The sequence below is a fragment of the Lagopus leucura genome, unplaced genomic scaffold, assembly GCF_019238085.1.
Source record: "Lagopus leucura isolate 7727_CA_CO unplaced genomic scaffold, USGS_WTPT01 Super-Scaffold_100008, whole genome shotgun sequence".
Classification (NCBI taxonomy): Eukaryota; Metazoa; Chordata; class Aves; order Galliformes; family Phasianidae; genus Lagopus; species Lagopus leucura.
This window is the reverse complement of record NW_024962265.1, coordinates 19,924,356-19,946,528: the sequence shown is the minus strand read 5'-3', so window position 1 is coordinate 19,946,528 and position 22,173 is coordinate 19,924,356. Positions and strand designations below refer to the sequence as shown.

The window sequence follows — 22,173 nt, the reverse complement described above, 5'->3', positions numbered from 1 at the left end:
TCATACTATAATGCCAAACAAGAAAAACTGTCTCTCTCCATTTGTTCAGTGCTTCAATGTGATGGGAAAAGACACAGTTATCAACATCCATGAAATGTACAAAGACTTTCACAATGACCTTTTATAGACATTGAAAATATTCAGAAATTGTTGCTAAAATAATTTTAACTCACTACTAATCTTCAAATCATTTCCTTATGATAAAATTAATAGAACAATTATTAAGATATCCCATTTTCTTTACATTATCAAAACCAAAATACTGCCAGATAAATGTCTTTCACACCAGCCAATTTATTTTCATTGCGTAGACTCAACAGATTATTTTCACCAAATGTACTTTGCAGTTCCAATGATCTGAACTGTGAATGTAAGCCAAATAAGAAGAAAAAAGGAGGAAACATGACCTACATATAGTCAGAACTATGGGGAAGACCACAAATAAGATCTGTTTATTCTTGCATTTGCTGTATTCCATTAGTCAGAACCAATCCTTCCACTGGGAAAGGTAATAAGGATGATTGGCACAAATGTGTCGCTCTCCCAATGGCTACTGAAATTCCATGAGAAAATCACAAAGAAAGTATTTCTATCTGAGAAGATGACCACTTCACAATTAGTTTGCAGGAGATTATCATCCACAGTAAATGAAACATACTACTAAAGTGTGAAATCATAGCACCAATTGGGCCAAAGGTATCATATCACTGAAACCAGGAAAAGTAATGCTTGCCTCTCCTATTACAGAGTTTTTGGCTCTTTGAAATTTAACCAGAATATGTGGATCCATATATAACTTCTTAATTACATGACATGCAACCTATCTGAAGGTATAATGATAAAATATATTTTATTTAATGACTGATGTAATGATGAAACATATTGGATCATGCATGTGAATTTTAAAACTAAAGTATTACCAAAGAATGCTGCAGGAAAAACATTTTATTCATGATGTTTTATCTTCTGCTCTCATATTTTGCCTCAAGTAGAGGTATAAATAAGAAAATTGTATTCAAACACAATACATATACAAACTGTAGAAGGCTTTTGTTCATTTTATCCTTAGTTAGTAATAAAAAATATCTATTCATTTGAAGAGAGATAGTACTATTAGTTAAAAACCCTGCTGTGGAAATTGCTATTCAGGCATTTCTTGAAAGGGGGATTTCCAACAAAGTGGCCTATTACTCTTTCTATAGAACCGTTAAAGTATTGCCTATAAATTCTGTTTAATTTCTGGTTCATTGAGCTGATACATAGAGTCATTCAGATTTCATTGTATCTTTCCTGCAGTCACAAAACAACATTAAGGTCTTGTTTTTGATTTCAGAAAAATAAAGCTTTGTGTCCTAATGGAATTGCTTCAGCACGCTTGTACATAAAAGACCAGCAAAAGTAATTTTAAAACTATAGTCTGATCTTTTCCATGATCAGAACTGAACCCTAAGGTTACACATTGAAGATTTTTTATAATTTTTGTATGACAAAAAAAACTTTTGTGCCTACACAAAAGTTTAGTTACTAAACTTCAAGATCTCAGCTACTGTTAGTTCCTTACTGTTCCTTCCTTTGACTTTAACAAGCTTGGACAACCAGTATTTCAGACACTATCTCACAAACATGCATAAGCCACACCCCTCAGGCTCATATTAGCATAATTCTTCAGTCACTACGCAGGCTTTTTGCCTTCCCACCAGATTCTCATTCTCCGCAACTGTGGTTTCTTCCAAGGAAAACTAGGTTGGAATGTATTGCCCAACTGTGTATTCCCCATCTGATTTATAAGCTGTTGTGTGGTTTCAGGTTACCACGTGGGCTAGAAATAATCCAGTCCCTGTCGGTGATTCTAACTAATGTCTCGTACTGTGAACTTGGCTTTGGATCAACACTTTAGAATATAGTGTATTGCTGGGGTTTGCATGAGATTATGGTAGAGTGGGAGAGAGTAAATCTTTACCAAAGGAACCCTGTGCACAATATGGAATGCACTGGAACCTCTTCACTGTTGAAAAAAAGTGCCTTTAACAAATGGCTCATCCTGTCTCCCCTCTTCGGGCACCAACCCGGACCTTCATCTAGGTACTGAGAAATTCAGCTTCAGTCACTCCAAACAATATTGAGGCCACCACTGTCTAAATTCCTTGAATGATTTGGCTCTTTGGTTCTTTTCCCCACAACATTTGTACTACATCAGTTAAAATTGATCCTCTGAAACTCCAGCTATTGTACCCTTTCAGATACTAGTAAAGACAAGGTATTTAAGAATGGGCTGTGTCTCTGAAAGTAAGGCCAAAAGAAGATCCAGCTTAGCATTCCCATAACACCATTTAATAAAACCTAAATTGCACAGATATTTTTAAAAACCCAAGTTATGTACACACCAGAGTCATGTGTACGCATAAGGAGTATTATGGGATTTAAACATCAACAAAAATATAATTAAAGTTGATACGTAGTAATGTAGCTTCACTTGACAACGATTTATTCAAAGTTAATAGTTTTTAACAGCTACAGTTTACTTTAATGATTAATCATCTGATGCCTGATCTCAAATCTGGTAATTTAAAGGTAAGACTTTCATTAATTGTAATGCTTTTAAAAATGTTAATAAAAGCTTAAATGGGAAAATGGTTCTATTTTTTAACATGTACACTTTTGCATATGGAGAAAGAAAATGCATGCCATGTTTCAAGCTGCAGAATCTTTGTGTGTTAGATGTCACCATTCACAATGGAAATGTTTGTAATGCTTTAAGTGTAACTTTGTGAATTGCACTGTAATATAATAAAGAGCAGAAAGAGGTAGATCAAGAATCAGAGGCTTTTTAAAAAAGCAGTGAAGTATCTGTAGAAAAAGAATAAGTGATGGCTATTTCACAGAGAGAAGAAAAATGAGGCAGCTGTGTGAGTATTCAAAGGCACAATAACAACGGACTCCGCAGGGATTTCTCTTCTCATTGCTGACTGAATTCCCCCAATCTTCTCATAAAAAATGGACCTTGTAATATAAAAAGTACGGAACAGTGGAAGCATTTTTTCTGAAGTTTGTCCTTTTTTATAACTGTGTTCCAAAATTATAGCTTTTTTTTTTTTTTTTTTTTTTTTTTTTCCCCAACTATTGTTCTGTTTCTTTTCTCATAGATGTTTTTTTTTTTTTTTTTTTCTAGGAGGTCAGTTTTTATGGGAACAGATAAAATGGGGAAAAAAGATCAATAAGGACCACACAACTTAATTAGAACTAATTGTTGTAAATATCTTGTTCCTTCCTCTGAAACATTTGTGTTCACCAATGACGCTGAGAAAGGTACATCAGAGACTGCAGACCTCTAAAGCAACTGTCCTCAAGCAGAGCTCATATGGGGTCAAAAAAATTAATAATGCTGAATGAGCCAGCAAGGTAGGACTTGTAGATCAAACGCAACCTATTGCAAAAAAGTGGGATTTACAGACACCTGAAGACACTATCTTGAACTCATAAGAGGTTGCCAGAAAAAAAATAATTAATAAATCTTAGGTACTACAGTTATCTGTGTATGAAAAGTCTTCCAAACTCAAAAAGAACAAAGATGAACTTCACTTATGAAATAACATGTATTGCTCATCCACAGCTGTAAAGTGATACAAGAAGAAATGGGATTTTGATTACTGTCATTGGGGACAGGCATGCAGTGTTCTATGGACATAGATAAACTGCACATAACCACCCTGTGGAAGTGAAACTTGTGGACTAGTAGTGTTATGTCGCATAGTGCATATGAGCTGTTTATTAAGTAATGACTGTGGGCTCATTTTTCTAGTAAGTTATTAATGCTAGTGAGACTGGTAAACCCTCATATACTCTGTGTTTTAGACAGAAAGACAGAAAATGCACAGACAATGTGCATAACAGGCTACTTCTACCCTGCTTTTCAACTAAAAAGGGTGTGTATTGGTAAATCTATTCAGAACAACATTTTCTTTGGACTACTGTGAAACTAGAAGATTCACACACTACACTTTATCTGCATATAAAATGCGTTTACGTTTATTCATAACGTGTTTATGCTAAAATGAAGTGTGTCAAAAACGCATTTCTTGTAAACTGTTTTTCTTTCGAATGCATACGGTTATACGTGTCATCATATAAAGATGTAATAGACAAAAAATTTGAAACTTGTTTTACTGTGAACTGAAAAGCAATTTTTTCAAATGTTTATTTGAAAAGAAATTGTACCAAAACACTGGTTTTCAGATTAAAAAATTAAAAAAAAAAAAAATCTATCTTAGGAAGTTTATAATAAATATGGAAATCTGTCTGTAAAAATATTGATCTAGTCCATTTACATAAGATAGTTCAGTTTGATATTTGCTGGTCAAAAACAATGAATAGGGTTTTGAGGGCCTTTTTTCTCCCAGATCAGTTTAGTTTTGGTTGTATAAGTAAGTCTCATTATATTAGCTTCATTAATTGCAGGCTTTACATCGAGCATATGTTAGTTCACAGGGTTGGGATTGGTGTACTTGTGGGAAATCAAGGAATAAGACACATACCAGGCACACTATGCTACACTATACCACATTATGCCATAGCATTCCTCAGTCTATGATTTAATATAAATACCGGGGAAAACAAAACAAAAACAATAAAATAACAACAACAAAAAAGCCTATGTCTTCTCTTCAGTATTTTGAAAATCAAAATCCACTGACATTTACCAACTGTGCTGGTATTTAAATGTTGACATTGTAACAGGAAGTGATTCAGTTTCAGATACTTTAATTCATCAAACAATGTAATTGAGGATTTAGATGGCTTCTGTAGGCTATGTTTCCAATACAGCTCCTATGAGAAAAAAAAGCACAAGGAGCCATCCAGACAAATTCAGGAGAAAGAACATTTAATAACCAACTGATTGTGAAGATCCATTGGCCTGATGGGTGGTAAATGCTGGAGTGAAAAAGTCATCACAGATACGGTAATAACTGACAGTCCCTAGCTGTCTCTTTTAATCTTCTTTGGAAGGGCTTATTAACATGATAGATATCTATATGAATTTATCTATTTTTGTAATCATTTCTAATGCACACACAATCATTTAACATGTTAGGTTAGAAGATGTGAAATATTTTATGGGCATCTATTTCTTTGACTTCTAAGCGTTCATTGGGCAACAATGTTTATATATACGCTAGGTTACTGCTTTCCAAATTTTCAATTGATTTCTCTCCTGTAATTTCAGTCACCTTTATTGAGATAAGCATCTGCTACATTCCCTGTCAAAGACAGAATACTAGGCTGAATAAATTTTAAGATTAATCCAGTCTAGCTGCCATATATTCTTACAAATTGTAAGTTCCATAAATGAAGAGGATCAGAGTTATTAGTTGAGGTTCAAAAATATAATACAATCATACAAAATAATCACCATCAAGACTCGTTCACTTTACAAACATATAAAATGCACTTACTTTGAGGGTTAGAAGGGGGGGGGAGGGGGTGGGGAAATCCTTCCATTAGAAAATATAGTTACAAAATTTTGAACAAATAAATTCACACACTGCAGAGTACACACACACATGCATGCAGGCATGCACGTACATACACCCACACACGTGCACACATACATACACACGCACATATGCTTAGAGTTTACACTGCATTCTTCTGATGCCATGATTATTACTTTATTTGTACACCCACCTTTACTGCACATTCTAAACAAACAATAGACAACAGTGTAAGGACTTCTTTTTTTCTTAAAACTGCAACAAAACAAGTCTCAACATTTGCAAAACATTCCTTTATTATTAGAAATAAATTATTTTGTATAAAAATTAGCATGCGTTGACCATTGCATTTATTTTAGCATAACCCAGGACTTAATTCAGTCAGCCATCACAAGAAACAAACTCTTCTTCTTTTACAAGTTGAACAATGTAGGACAGGAAAGGAAATTGTCACAATCACAAAAAAGTACTTACAAATATAACATCAGACATGATTTATTTCAACAGCATTTTTTTCACAAGCTAACATTTGTTTTCCTTTTGTGATTTACTTCCTTTTGTGAGTGAACAGTTCAGAGATTTGACACTGTCTATATATGATATAAAACAGGACTTTTCCTTCCCCTGTCTCTTTTTGCCTTTTGCCTCTTGTTTAATCCTTGTTCTTTAGGAGACTGACTATTGATTTGAATGTAGACTACTGATATTTCCAGGACTGAATTCTGGTGATGGTAAAGTCTTTCTTTGCAAGATCCCATCCTGGTGGTCTTCCATTTAATTTCATCCCTGCTCAGTTTGCCTGATTGCTGTAACTGACATAAGTTGTCTTGGTAGAGGAGGCTGTAAAGAAACAAACAAACAAAACAAACAAAAATTCAGTTTTTTAGAAAGAAGAGAGAAAGAAATACATTTAGTATTTGAACTCAGCATTTCAATGGATTTCTAAATGTTCATGGAAAAAAAAATTAAGAAAGTTCAAGCATGTATGTAAGCAATAAGATAGTTTGATCTTAACTTTTGTGTTCAGTATGATAACTTTTGTTTATGACTTGGGGAACTTTTTCTACAGTATTTTGATTTTTCTGTATCTTTCATCAGAATTGCTAGTAGCTGTGCTTTACTACTGGTTTCAGAATTCCTTTAAAAGAATTTCAATTTACAGTTTGTCAAGTATTATTTTGGAATTCTATACAGAATTTAAATATAAGTTGTTTTTTGGATTGTTGGTTTTTGTTGTTGTTTGTTTTCCTTATTTTTCTGCTAATTGCAGACAACTTTGCAGGCAGTGTTGGAGTGCCTACCTAGTTGTCAAAGCTAGTAGCTAGTGCTTACAGCAATACAGCTCCTGTTTTCTGTATATCCTTCAAACACAAAACATCTCCAGCAAGAATGCCTTGTGTTTTACAGCTGCCATACTATTATGATGTCCTTATGCTGATGGTCATTTTTGGGATTGGGTTAAGTTGATATTTTTCATTCAAAATGAAACAATAAATTGAAAAATTTAAAAACAGTATCAAAAAGTAACAACCATGAATTTTACATTGAATTTTATGTTAGCTTTTAGCCCTTATAATTTATCCCTTGCCATAAAAGAATGTGACCCAAGTTTCTACTGCTGTATAAATATAGTGATGGGAAGAGGAAAGTCAGGTATATCAGGTCTCACAGGTGGCTCCCTGTCTGCAAACCAATTGGGTACATGGAAGAGAGACTAGGAGTCCAGCCTCTCTCTCTCTCTCTCTCTCTCTCTCTCTCTCTCTCCCTATTTTGTCTTTATAAGTTTTAGGTCAGGGTACATAAAGATCAATGTTGTTCCCCAAGTATGTTTTATATCTCATCTGCTACAGACATGTTCTTAGGACAAGGAAGACTGAAGCTGGCAGTATGATAGTAATTTGGTGGCACAAAAATGCTTGGGTCTATAGATTCAAAGATTTTAACTATCTTATTTTCTTTCTTCTTTTTTTTTTTTTTTTTTTTCTTTCTTTTTTTTTTTTTTTTCTTTTTTTTCCCCCTATGTAGATTCTAATGGGAACATCTGAAATAGGAAAATAATTCTTCATGCTATCTCTTAAATCTAGCCTGATAAGATGATCTGATGCTTTTGAAAGAACACAATATAGACACCAAGAAATGGCACCTCCTTTGGCTTAAATTACTGTAAAATATTACTTTGTAATATAAATAATTATGCTTGCTATTTCCTTTACATTTTCTTAGAGTTTCTGATAAATTCAACTCAATTCTAATACTGCATTTCTCTCTCTTTCTCTCTCTCTCTCTCTCTTTTTTTAATGACAAAACAGAATCAGGCCATTGTAATTCATCACTGCATTTTCCCCCCCTAATTATTTATATACAGGAATTAATAACTGAAAGGAAGATGCAAAATGAAATATTTTTTACTCCCACTTGCACATGTAGCTCGAGTGTACTGGAGAACTTCATGTCTGGAAGCACTTTTTGTCTCAAAAAGCTAATTCAAGCTTGCTCCAAGCATATGAAGCAAATCTTTGAAATAAGTCTGCTGATCAACCATGGTATTCCAGCACCAACATGAAACAGCTTTATAATATATTCACAATTATATATATTATATATATATATATTACAGTTTTAATATATATTATATATTATATATTATACATTGGGACACTCAAAGTAAATGCAGCCTTATTTACAAATTTCAGATCTTTCAGATGGGATGCAGTGGTGCCATCTAAACTCTCCCATGCTCCCACAGCTGGATTTCTGAGTAGTTTCTGTTTTTTCCCTTTGGCCCTTTAAGTTCCTTGTGAGAATAATATAGAACAGCTGAAATGGCATCAAGTTCCTTAGAGCATAAAAAGCTTTTGTTCCCACAAAAGAAATAAGAAATAAAGGAGCATCTGCAAACTCTGCACATTTGGGAACAAAAGGAAGCAGAGCTTATTTTTTCCTTCACTCTGAACATAAGCTCAGATAAGCGATCAGGTTAAGCTAGTTTAACACATTACCCTGTATCAGCTGAGTTCTGTAACTTTTCATGTGTATGTTTTTAGCCCACGGTGATACAATATAATCAGATTTATCACAACTCAGTAAGCTGAATTATTTGAACACATTTTCAAGAAACTCAGAACACAAAAATAAGTAGTTACCTCAACTAATTTAGAGCATTGTTAATTTTTAATTAATGAACTTGTTAATTTGCCACCATTTGACTCTGTCTGAAACTCAACATTTTTGACAAAATTAACATGGGACTGATCAAGACACAAAAATTATCCTGCTGAATACTGAGCATTGTGATTTTAGTAGAATGACAACAGAAGAAGTTAATATAGATCCTAGTTCAAAATCTGTCAAATTTAATATGGTATACAAGCATTTTTTTTCACTTGTTTAATACTTAAAGCATCTTTAAAGTTCACTGTAATAAGCCTATGGTGCCTGTGTGGGAATCTGAAAGCTTGTGCAGCTGGTGTCCTGCTCTCTAAGACTGTGAGTATTTCACAGTAATAAAACACACCATATTTTGGCAAGCTTAGCCAGAAAAGGCAAAAACTTGGCTCAAAATATATCAGGGAATGAACATTCTTTTCTATCTCAAGTTACTACACTGCTGTTGGAATGAGACAAAGAAGAAAAAGAACAAAATAAAAAGATGATCTAAAGTATTTTAGAACTATAATTGGGAACTGACCTATATGAATCTCAAGTACTTGCCATTATTATGCCTTCTATAGTTGTTTCTAGATGGTTTTGTGTTGTCTTGTTTTATTTTTTTAATTTAATTTATTTATTATTTGGGGCGCTGGACTCGATGGTCTTGGTCCCTTTCAACCCCTACAATTCTGTGATTTCTTTGTCATTTCATTTAGCAGATACACTTTGTTTTCCACTGATTATGAATGTGTTTCCAGAAAAAGATGTCAGTTCATGTGGAGAAAGGAGGCTATGTACATGGAAGAGGACGAGCCAGAGAGAGTAGAACTGGACATGAAACTAAAGGAATTAACTGACCATCTTATCTTGTTTTTCATTTTGTTGTGCTGATAATTATTTCTACCAGTATTTATGATTAGGAAAGAGAAGAAATCACTCACTACCCACTTCTGGAATACTAGGAATAGCCTGCTTCAGTTTCATATGCTGTGACTGATTTCTCAAATTGTGACAGCAGAAGAAATTCTGCAATATTGAGAACCTGTCACTGCTGACCTAGTGAAAAGGATTAATCTCCCATTGTGCACCAGGAACTCATAGGAATCTCCAAAAGTTTTGACAGTACCTATTTTGGCAGAAACAGGTGAACAAATTCTAATAGTAGGGAACACTCTGAGAAGACAGAAAAGCATCTTAAGGCCAAAGCTCAATTATAGAGGGACTGCAGTCTGGAGTGCAAATGACTTGAGTTGAATTTTTGCCTATGGACCATTATGATGCCTGGATCAAAGCCTAGTCAAGAGTTCCTAGCGAGCTCAAAATTATATTGATGTACTACTGTCAAAATCAGATTCAGAGCCCAGTAAACACTCATTATCCTGCATACATCATGCTACTGGAGGAACAGACTTGATTCCAACAGCAGCTGTTTTCATGAATTATGCATAATCATAGTTTAAAGAATACCAGACACAGCATTTCTTAATTAGATAATACAGTAGATAAGTATCAGATACTCAAGACTATATTTCCTGCTCTCTCTTTCACCCTACTGTGGAATCCCTCGTTTGGCGTTTCCTCAGAAGCTGACTATTTTCCAAACTTGGTAAAATCCATTTCTCTTTCCCTTCTGAATTTTCTCTTGGACACTCCTGAAGATTTTAGAAATTATGTGTTCTTCACATTTCCATGATGCAATTTCATCCACAAGCAATTTCAACCTTTTCCCTGTCTTTTGTCATATGTGCAAATCTGAAGCTGTATAAATTCACTCAATCCAGAGAATTTATGCATTTTGAAGGGTCATGGGTTTTGCAAGAGAATTAGTTTGCACTCAGCAACTGTAGCACAGTAAACCCATGGAATATTCATATATACTCTTCAATTTGGCATGCCCTGGTTGATTCAGTGAGAACTGAATTTTTATGAAATAAGTATGACATTTTGCTTCAAGCTTGGTACTTCTCTGAAAGTGCTCAAGCAAAAGGGTACTATTCAGTACTATTCAGTTTTCAGTCAACATCATCAGAAAGTAATGAAATTTCAGAAAATCTCATTTACAGTAAAATGCTTGAAAAATTAGTCTTCAACAGATTCTGTATAAGCCATGTGTCATTTAACTCCTCAATAAATTCTCTACTGATTCTCCACTACTGCTGAGTTCTGTGGGTTAAGTAATCAGTTGTACTCATATTTTATTAGTCATTATTATGAAGTTCAGTTTATCAGCTCGTATGTCATGCAGCACAATGGAAGATACAACCTCTCTTCTATATCAGAGTACTTTAGAGAAGTGGCAAGATTCAAGAGCTTTTCTGACACAGGAAAGAACTTCTTCCTAGAGCTAACCCATGACAAACTGGAACATGTAATGATAAAGCTGTATAGGAATTACCATGTTTTTGTATCAAAATGAATTAAACCACAACAAATACTCAGATGGGAAGGATTTAAATGGGAGATGTTAGTGCTCATGAGTTGTGATAAAGGAACAACAAAACATATTAAGGAGGAAAGATAGAAATAATTATTTTCGACTATATGCATTCAACTGTATATGAATTCTGACACATCTCTGGATTCATGCACAAGTAATAAAAAGAATAAAGTTCATTATTACAATAAAGTGCATTCTTGTGAACGTACATCTATTAGGAAGTGCTGCCACTCTTGACCATGGGAAAGTCTACAGATGACTTACTGTTGGTTTCAAGACTTTCACATAGTTCGGTTTTGACCTCGCCATTTGGTCTGTCATTTCCTTTTTGGGTCAGTTTGCTTTGCATTGTGGCAGCTGTCACTACAGCCTTGAAGCTCCTCTTCCGTTTTTGAACATTCTGCTCTGGATGAAAAATGATAATATAAACCTTGGGCATGTAGAGCATGCCCAGAGACACAGAAGCACTTAAACTCATGGAGACAGTAAGTGTTGTTGTCTGGATGTACATCTGGGGAAGGAAAGAAACAACAACATAAAAATCATTGCTATTTGGATTTAACATATGAAGGCAGATAAAGTAATTTTGTTAAAAATACAAGGTGGAAAATGGAAACACCACCACTCTTCCGCAAATACTTCAGAAAGACCCTCAACTTCATTTGCCTTTATAGTTGAATACAGCTGCCCTGCAGTTTTTTTTAACCTTAAATGTAGACCCCAGAAACGACAGTGTTTACTAAACTTCATTCTCACAAAAACAATCAAGATTCCATAGCAACTGTATTTGCATATAATAAACAAATAGGTCTGTACAAAAAAAGAGGGGTGACAATAGGGCTGGTTTTGTATCATTCATTTCAATAGATGGATACCTCTGCAACAAAATGCCATATTGTGACCCAGTAGCATGTACTGCATATTTCAGCAAGCAACAGGCATAATGCAAAAAGCTGTTTAAGTTTCAAGCTTAATATAAGTTTGCCTACTGAAGACTTAAAAGTATAGACAATTTTTTAACTTGCCCTAATTAGGAAGTCAGAAAATCAGGGAACCAGAAAGGTAGATTACAAAAGATTTCAATACCCTATGAAAACAAAAAATATCTTACATTTTTTGTATGAATCTGTGACATAGGGTTTTATTTTGGGGTTGTCCTGTTTGGAGGCAGGACTTGGACTTGATCCTTGAGGGTCCCTTCTAACTGGGATAGTCTATGAAATCTTCAAAATATATTTCTAAAGAGTGGATTCCCACTGTGAACCACTCTGCAAAGCATCAGTATCTAATTCTGCCAAATTCTCATATAAAATGAGGGAACCCTGGTCTACTCTTTAATAAAAGGCAGACAATGCTTCAAAATCTGTAAGGATTTGAATCTAAGTCTGAAGACAGTATGAGACTGAAAAGATAATCAGGATTTCCAGTTGTGCTGAGAAAACGTATAAGAGCAGCACTTCCTCTTAATGATACAAGAAGACAGTAAATCAGGAAATAAATACTACAAAGTCTAAAGTGAAAAAGCTCTATTTCATTCAATCTCCTGAATTCCTTTCAAGTTTCCCTGAAAACAAATCTCAATTTAGCATGAGTACTTCTAATGAAAACCTTACACTGCTACATCATTAGACTTATTTTTTTTTCCAGACTTCTGTGGAAGGAGTTCTATGCAGATGAGCTGCAAATAGCAGCTGACTGTTCTACAGTTAAACTGTTATAACATTGGCTTTTTAAAGTTAAGCACTATAGCAGCCAGAACAGCCCAATGAGAAGACGCTAACAAAAAGAAGAATGCTCTCTCCCACATCCAAAGATTTAGGCTGCTGAAAAACACCACAAACAACAGACCCCCATTAAAAGACCCTTCCTATGTGGAAGTCAGCCCTTAAATGAGGTCTAAGAGAGGTGAAGCCAGGCTACAGCCCTTCCTATCGTGCAGGTGAATCATCTTCACCTGTGCTCCCAAGGATGACCCAATCCCTTTTTCCAGGTGCTCAATCAGTGGTTCAGGCCATGACTCAACAGTTACCATACAGGTGACCAAAAGTAAAAATATTTTGCTTGCTAACCAAACAATTCCTAATGGTTCCTCTTTTTCTAAGTCTTTTTCAAATACCTGACTCATCGTTACGTCTTTTTTTATTTTTCTCTCATGGATCAATATAGTTATCAGAGGATTAAAAAAAAACAAAACATAAAGAATCACTGAATATTATAGGGTAAAACACACAGATTTGGCACATTAGCAACAGATATTTGCATCATAGTAGATCTTAAAGTTCTGGTTGAGATAAGAAGTCCAATGATGTCAAGCTCCTACAAATATAGAAGAGAAACAATATTTACCTGAAAGTTTACTGAACCCGAAAGTAAACTTTGTAAGTAAACTGATTCTAAGTATGAGCATATATTCACTGCAATAATGAGAGCTCATGGATTTCAACATACTTAGTACAAATGTTTTCTATGTGTTATATCTTTACATCTAAGGTAGTTTCTGTGGATTTAGTTGAAATGTCTAGCACAAAAGCTTATTTGAAAAATACCTAAATTACAGATTCTTTGTTGTTGCAGATCACAGTTCATATACAGTGAGATTTATTTCTAATGATGGCTGTATTTTTGAAGCAGACATACTGAAACACTGATAATTGTGCAAGTTGGAAATTTTCTAACAGGACAATTTTCAAAGAATGAATCCAGACTTTACTAAGTTTAGGCCTCGAGGATCCTGTTTTGCATGAATTGCCCTTATTACTTACTCTTCAATAAAATTTATGAGAAAGAATGACTTCAAGAAATTCGCTAAAATTTGAGAGGAAGGTTTTGAATATGGACTTATACCTACATATTATGTGTGGTATGTACATCAATCTGACTTCATACTACAACTGTATCATAGAATCATAGAATGGTTTGGGTTGAAAAGGGTCACAGTGATCATCTAGTTTCAATACTCTGCTGTGTACAGGGTCACCAACCACCAGACCAGGCTGCCCAGAGCCACATCCAGCCTGGTCTTGAACGCCTCCAGGGATGGGGCATCCATAACCCCCTTGGGCAAGCTGTTCCAGAATTTCACCACCCTCTTTGTGAATAACTTCCTCCTAATATCTAACGTAAACCTCCCCTGCCTCAGTTTAAAACCATTCCCCCTCTTCCTACCACTATCAACACATGTAAACAGCCATTCCCCCTCCTGTTTGTACGCTCCCTTCAAGTACTGGAAGGCCACAATAAGATCTCCCAGGAGTCTTCTCTTCTTCAAGCCACACAAACTCAGTTCCCTCAACCTTTCTTCATAGGAGAGGTGCTCCAGCTCTCTGATCATCTTAGTGGTCCTCCTCTGGATCCACTCCAAGAGTTCTGCATCTTTCTTCTACTGGGGTCCCCAGCCCTGAACACAGTAATCCAGATGGGGCTTCACAAGAGCTGAGTAGAGGGGACAATCACCTCCCTCTCCCTGCTGGCCACCCCTTTTTTAATGCAGCCCAGAACACAGATAGCCTTTCAGGCTGCAAGCGCATACTGATGGCTTAGGTACAGCTTCTCATCCAACCGGACCTCAGAGTCCTTCTTGCAGGGCTGCTCTCAAGGTGTTCTTCCCTCCATCTGTACAAATATCTGGGATTGCTCCAGCCCAAGTGCAGCACCTTGCATTGGGTCCTGTTTAACCTCATTAGGTTTTCATGGGCCCAGTTCTCCAGCCTGTCCAGGTCCCTCTGGATGGCTTCTCTTCCTTCCAATGTATTGACTGCACCACTCAGCTTGGTGTCATCTACAAACTTGCTGAGGGTGCAGTTGGTGACATCATCTATGTCATTGATAAAGATGTTGAAGAGCACCAGTCCCAAGACCAAGCTCTTGGGGGACACCACTTGTGACCGGCCTCCACCATGACATAGAACTGTCAATCACAACTCTTTGGCTGTGACCAGACAACCAGTTCTTAATCCATCAAACAGTCCATTCTTCAAATCCACACCTCTCCAACGTAGAGAGAAGGATGTGGTGAGGAACCACATCAAAAGCTTTGCAGAAGTCCAGATAGATGGCACTGTAATTGATTACTATACCGTCTGGGCCTGATTACATTTTCTACTTCTTTTTAAATAGTCAGTTTCAAAGCTGAGCATCTATACAGGACAGGAACATGTTAATTCTTTCCATCTTTGGAATTCTCCTTCCTGCAGGCCAAGTCTAGCAAACAGGAGGCTGCACACTTGTGATAAAGGAACAATTTGCTTTGGCTTTTGTCTGATTCCCTAAAATTCAAGTTGCAACAAAAGTATTTCAGTTTAATATGAGGTATGAATAATTTTTTTATAAGTCTTACAGTTGTATCTCACTTTAAGATACAGGAGAATAAAATCCCTTTGTCACAATTCATGGTTACACAGAAATGAATTGCAGTACTCCACACACATCCCTTCTGAACTACAACCTTTTTGTCCAATAAAGCTTTTCACAGATATAACAAGGTCTGCTATGCCTATTCTCCTTGTTCTTGACAGTGTAAACTTATAAGATAGAAAACTACACACAAAAAAAACTTGCTTCTCCTTACATAATGGGAAAAACTTGACGCTTAAATACCTTCCCAACTTCATCCACGAACGCACCTATACACCAGAAGTGATCCCAGGTTTCTTATGTACTGTTTTCTACTTTTGTAATTGAAAGATCCCTCATGAGACTGTGTCTCATGTTAATAATGCAGTCCCCACTCAGGTACGGTATTTCCATACCTAGTAAATGATCGAGACCCTTTCCTCATCAGAAGGATGGTAACGCAGCCTCTGCCTCAGCAGCTAAATCAGATAATAGTTATTTGGATATTCAAGGATTTTCCATCTTCTACTATGTCTTCAAGATCTATCTCCTTCTTTCTATAGAAACTCTGACATAGAAAACTGGGGTATTCAAAGATATTTCAGAAAAGTATATATGCTCCAGTGACTTCCTTGAGTTGGAAGTACTAAACCGTCTCCCTGGTAACATGAAAAATTTCTGTGCAAAACAGTTCATGCATGCAACAAAGAAAGTTTCCCAGTTCAGGTAGCAGAGTGACTACCTCTCAGCTCAGCCTACCTGCTTAGAATTTAAAAGATCACCTAGGTCCCCACTTATTTCATGCCTGCTGTAGTTAACAAAATACTCAAGTTAGAGATGTAGTCAACAAAATACGTAAAGCGGGGGCTGTCAAGGTCATCAGGCATAACCAGGCGTAATCTGTGTGGGCCCCTTGTGTGGTTAGCAAATACGTGAAAGGGGGGCTGTAACAGTCATCAGGCTCTGCTTGACTCTCCTTGACTCATAAGAAAACCATGATGAGACATGGCAAGACAAGACATACCACATGTCTATTGGGCACAGATAACCGTAGCAAGGATGATTGGTAGCACTGTGATATAAGGGACAACTATAAGAAGAGTGTGTTGCTTGCAATAAGGGCCATTTGCCGCTCACCACATTGGTGTCATAAAAGCGTGTGACTTGGCTGGGGCTGTCTGAGCACTTTACGACGGGACATTATCCAGGGGTTGCCGAAGCAAAGGCAACAAGTGGTGACCCCGACGTGATAATGCCATGTCCCAGTCGTGAATGTGTGACAGCCGGTTGCGCGACAGACGCAGGAGCCCGCGGCGGTAAGGTGGCGGAAGAGCCGGAGGGACTGATCCCCCTGGGGCTGTGAGCGCAGCTGCGAAGTTATCCCACAGAGGTAGACTTGTGGAAGGAAGGTGGAGGGCTGATCACCCTGGACAACCATGGAATCCGTCATTAAGGTATTGCATCAAGCTTGTAAGGACTATTTCGGTGAGGATGCTCCTTCTGAGAAGGACATTGTCGCTGTACTTACTCGCCTGGAAGAGGAGTGGAATCTTCCCTCCCCTCAGGGCATTTTAGACCCCACTAGATGGGATGCATTTACATCCGCGCTTGCGCAGCGTGCGATAGAGGAGCAGAAAGTTGCGGAGCTTAAAATTTGGGGGTTGGTCCTCGGCGCTCTCCGAGCCGCGAGAGAAGAAGATAGAATTCCTGAAGCTGCGCGCGTTATGATGGGTTTGGAATTTAATAACACCGTGAGAAACGGCGCGGGAAGCGTACTTTCTTGCAGGTCCCCTGAGGAAGAGAACACCGCAAATATGCCCTCAGCTATGGCGACTAACATCTCGTCCGCACCTTCAGCACCCCCTTCTGCTCCCCTCTCGGCTCCAGCTTCGCATAAACAAATAGAAGAAGACTGCGCTGAACTGTCTGCACTTTTATCTTGCAAAACGGCTCAAGTGCAGGAATCCAAGGTCACTGAAACTCCCCAGCCGTATCCAGGACAACCGCTGTATCCTTCTCTGTGTAACCTAACACCACCTGTGGGGGCAGGGAAAAAAGTGAGCTGGGATGGGACACTTGCTGTCTCCTCTCAGGAGGTGGAATGCAGTTACACCCAGGGGGGTGGGGACTGCGGGAAAGGCCTGGGTACGGATTGGTCAAAAGTTAGGGAGGTAGTAGAAGAAAAAACAGCAGAGAGAAAGGGAAGCGATGTAAGTTACAGGCGCTGGGATGATAGTGTCCGGCCAGCACTGTCCACCCTGACTGCGCCTGAAGGTGTAGGTGGCGTCCGGCTGGCGCCTTCTGCTCAGGTTGCACCCGACGGAGAAAGAAGTAACAATAGTCTCCGGACCCACTCTCTGCCACAGTGCTCAGACCCACTGACTCGACCCACACATCCTTTTACAAGATTGAGTGCGCATGCAACCAATCAGAAGCCTCTACAACAGTCAGTGCTTGATCAAAGGGAGATGGGCACAGTGGGAGCGGTGCGGAGCCCGCAGCTTCCAGCTGTGACTGAAAAGGATAGCGAAAGGAGAGAGGTGAATTTGCATTTAGGAGTTAAGAGAGATGCACTAACAGACGGTGAGAAGTTTAGATCTAGCCTGATAGAGGAAGGAAGAGTACTGGAGATCTTCCTGATAGTAGGGAAAGATAACAGAGGCTCGGAAGAGGTATCCCTCGATCTGAAAGACATCACACACCTGATAGATTGTGCAGAGCAACGGAATCAATTCCACACAAAAAATGAATGTGGAAAAGGCTGGCTGCAGGCAAATATGTTAGAAACCAGGAAACACACTACAAACAAGAATGTAACAATGTTGGTGAGGAGCCAATAATTAATACCAAGATTCATACTGCTCCACAGAACCTACATCCCCATAAGCTTACACCTATAGATTTTTACTCTTTTCATTGCACAACATGTGCAAAGTTGTGCAATGACCTGTGGGAAGAAAATTCATATCTTCTTGAGGAAAAACAAGTGCATGTCAGTCATTAAAGGTTTTCTCACATTGATATAACATGAATATTTGCAAGGTATAAGATAAACTTTGTACAAAATATGAACTAAAATAAGGCTGAAAGACAAAAAGTCAAAGCCTTTTCACAAACATGAAAGTACCACATTCATGAGTTTATAATCTCAATCAGTAAATTTAGGATGTGACTCTGTACCTTACGAAGAAACTTGAGAAAACAAACACTCTTTATTTTCATTTGTACATCCCAGTTTATTTCAGAAATTTTCAGATAAAGGCCAAATCTAATTACAGATTTCAAAGTACATGTTTGTCAGCTTTAAAAAGCATGAATTTTCATAAAAGCTGAGAAGTTACAGGGGCTATAAAAGCATGAGGCCTCAGTGCAAGATGAATATACCTGCATTTCAAAAACTGAATTATGGTAATGATCTCGCTGTTCAGCTTTTACTCTTGAAGTCTAATTTAGACCTTTCCAGCAATATTTATAAGTGTTCCCTTTCTACCCATAAATTATTTTATGCAGAGTCAAATGACTTTACTAGGTCTTTTTTTTAGCATTATATATTATTGTAAGACCCGTCATCTGCTCACTGCAAATATGTACAACTGCACATTGTAAAGTTTTTATTGCCAAGTTTCCTCTACAAAGTGCTTTTTTTTTTTTTAATCACCTGCTTAATACTAACCTCAGATCTTCCAGGCACTTTCCAGTGACTTCTCAATATCTAATTTTACCATGGAGTAGAACACCTCTATCCTATCTACATACAAGTCCTGGAATTCAGATACTGGGAGTCTGATGACATTCTGATGACAAACTTTGCTAATCTGTCCTGTAATTTGGAAACAGATTCTCACTGATCATTAATGGTCATTCAACTCTGTATGTTTCTTCATCTAATTTCCTAATGAAACATGATCCCTTTGTTATACAAAAGCTATCAGGATATTACCTGATTGTATCAAATGACAGGAGGAATAGTTGATCTCTAGGACTGGGAAGCAAATAATATAAATACAATACCACTGTATCTACAGCAGGAAATAAAACCATGCTTAGGTGTAGAGGTGTAGGCCTGCATGCTGGGACTTTACTGCCTGCACTGTTCCTTTGTTAGTGTACTCCCAGCACAAGAAAGCTTGGTCCTAGACCAATCTGTAGTCTCCTTAAACTGTTTCCAGGAGTTTGGCCACAGTCTGGTGCTACTCCCACTGGTAACACTGATATGACTACTACGTTCTTGTTGTGAGGCTAAGATTTTAATATTATCAAACAAGCCAAGTAGCCTAATGGTTTGTCAGTACTCTTAGTGATGTATCGTAACTAGTCTAGGCAGAAACTAGGAGGGCAACACAATACTTTGTCAACATGATGAACATTAATGCCAGTTGTCAACGCCACCTCTACCATAAGATCCTACAAAATTAGATTTTTGTCTGCTTAAATTCCTAGAACTTGTTCCCTTAGTTTCTCTTTATTTCAAGTTTCAGATGCTTTATTTCACTTGTAATTGCTACACTTGAGCTATCTGTTGATGTGTAACCCCTGTAGACCTAGTCTGCAGCTTCACAGATAACACCACAGAACATTGGCATCAGAAATTATGCTGTTTTTGTGGTGAAAGATGGAGAAGATTAGACTGAAACAAGTATTGCAATTATCAAATATTCTGCTCATTGGAAGGAAGTAATATTTTTGAAATTAAGACAATCACAGTTCAGCTTTATTTCATCAGCAACATTTATCACTTTATTTTGAACACCCATAAACTGAAGGCTGTTGCTTTATTTTGTCCATCCTTTAAATTTCAGAACATAGGTCTGCTATGCAATGCCTTGAAGATCTTCAAAGTAAATTAAAATATCAGTAAGCAATTTGATTCCACTTTGTTCTCATGAGTTAGGTCAGATACCACAGCATCACATACTTTATCTACATCTCATGACCCCTGTGTATTAAAGTATTATGTTTTTTTCAAAGGCCCTGTTATCCATTTATCTAATCATCCTTGCTATAAATAAAATCATAGAATCATAGAATCATAGAATCACTAAGGTTGGAAAAGACCTAAAAGATCACCCAGTCCAACCGTTAACCGTTAGCCACAGTCAATCAGTGATAAATGATCAATCTTTACACTAGATCTTTTATAACACATATGGCTGTCTCTGTGTTCAAGACTGCTGAACTCCTAAAGTTAAGTCAGAGAAAGTGATTACTCACAATCTGTAAGACTAAAGAAATCTTCAAAGCCCAATAAAACAACACTACAATTAAATACCTATATCAGAAAAAAAATCTGCATCATAAAAAAACTGAAGAATAAGATTATTCAGAAGTAGTTCTTATGTTACATGTATACTGAATCTTCAACATAATATAGAATTAGGATTTTTATGGTATGTTATGCTATGTTACACTTAAGATTTTTTTAGAGGCAAAATACCAAGTAAAAAGTCATTGCTCTTCTAATCAAAATCATAACAGCTTAATCAAGTTTACAGCAAACATTATTATTAAACCAATTATAATGATACCAGTATTTACTATCTACATTTTATTACACTACAAAAAAAAAAAAAAAACATTAACCATGTAGCTAAACCTGTTATTACACAAACTTTCCAGTATTAATAGCTCTTCTCCAGTGGTCAGTGATCCCTTTCAGTATTCCTTTTGTTTTTCTTAAGCACTATAGATTCATCCTGCCACTAGAAGAATATAAGGAGGAGGGGTTTATGTCGAGTCATCAGAATGCCAAGTCCTTCAGCAGGAGAAGGTGCATGATAGTGTTGGTGAGACTTGTACCTCCTTAATCTTGGGTTAATTAGAGTTCACTTTTAAGCATTTTCTAGCGCTGTCTGCTTATCTGTTCTTTTTAAAAATTAATTCCTGGATACAACCAATCTATCTTCACTCATTAACTTCTCATCATACTCATGTAATATCACAGCCTAAATAAGATTAAGTCCCAGTGTTATGCATAGGTTTCACACGTTTATTAGCTCTTTATTGTGTACACTATTCAGTGAGGCAAGCTGAAATGAGTTAAACAATAGTCTCCTGATTGCTGGACACTTGTTACTACAACCAGCACAAGCTCAGGACACAAGCCCAAATATATCCCAAGAGCCATCACTAGCAGGTCAGTAAAAAGCCTGTGGCCTTCTCCTTGTAGTCATTTTGAAGAGGCTACAGCTGGGTATTCTGTACTTTGGTTAATCTCACTCTTTCCAATTTTATTTAATAAAAAATATTCTTTTACTCTAAGATTGCTACAGATTTCCTACTAAATTTGTAGTCCAACCTGTAAATCAGTTTCAGATGTCTTTCAAATACTTAGAAAATTCTGTCTTTTGTCAAATACAGTCTAATTTGCAATGCATAGATCAATTCATCTATATAAGATGTAGAAAAATCTAGAGAATCATTTTATATTTTCATATTTATAATTTTTAATGAAATTTATTTATCATGGGACATTTAGTTATTCTTCAGGTATCTAATTTGAATGTAGACTGTATTTGCCCAAAGGCTAAGTGAACTAACAAATGTGGCAGGTGGGCAACAATTCAAAACAGACTCATGTAGATCTTCAATTATAATTCATTTGAAAAAATGAGGGCTGACATTTTGGAACACTCAACATTTTAGAAGCCAGTTGGCAAGCCTGAAATTGTTGCTTTCATATGCATAAATTTCTAGTAAAAGAAAATCTAAAAGGAAGAAAGCTGTTTTATAAAGGATGATAGATGTTACAAATAATAATAAAAATAA

At 36.8% G+C, this 22,173-nt stretch overlaps 1 protein-coding gene across 1 annotated transcript in view; it reads right to left on the bottom strand.

Annotated features, from left to right (window-relative positions):
* Window positions 1-6,204: 6,204 nt before the first annotated feature.
* The window catches only part of GRM8 (glutamate metabotropic receptor 8), a 317,845-nt gene continuing 301,876 nt past the window's right edge, over window positions 6,205-22,173 (bottom strand). Inside the window, exons 9-10 of the mRNA XM_042872520.1 lie at window positions 11,341-11,587; window positions 6,205-6,329 (exon numbers count right to left, since the gene is read on the bottom strand). Of these exons, the coding sequence (XP_042728454.1) occupies window positions 6,280-6,329; window positions 11,341-11,587 (297 nt within the window). The 3' untranslated portion in view covers window positions 6,205-6,279. The remainder of the gene's footprint in view (window positions 6,330-11,340; window positions 11,588-22,173) is intronic.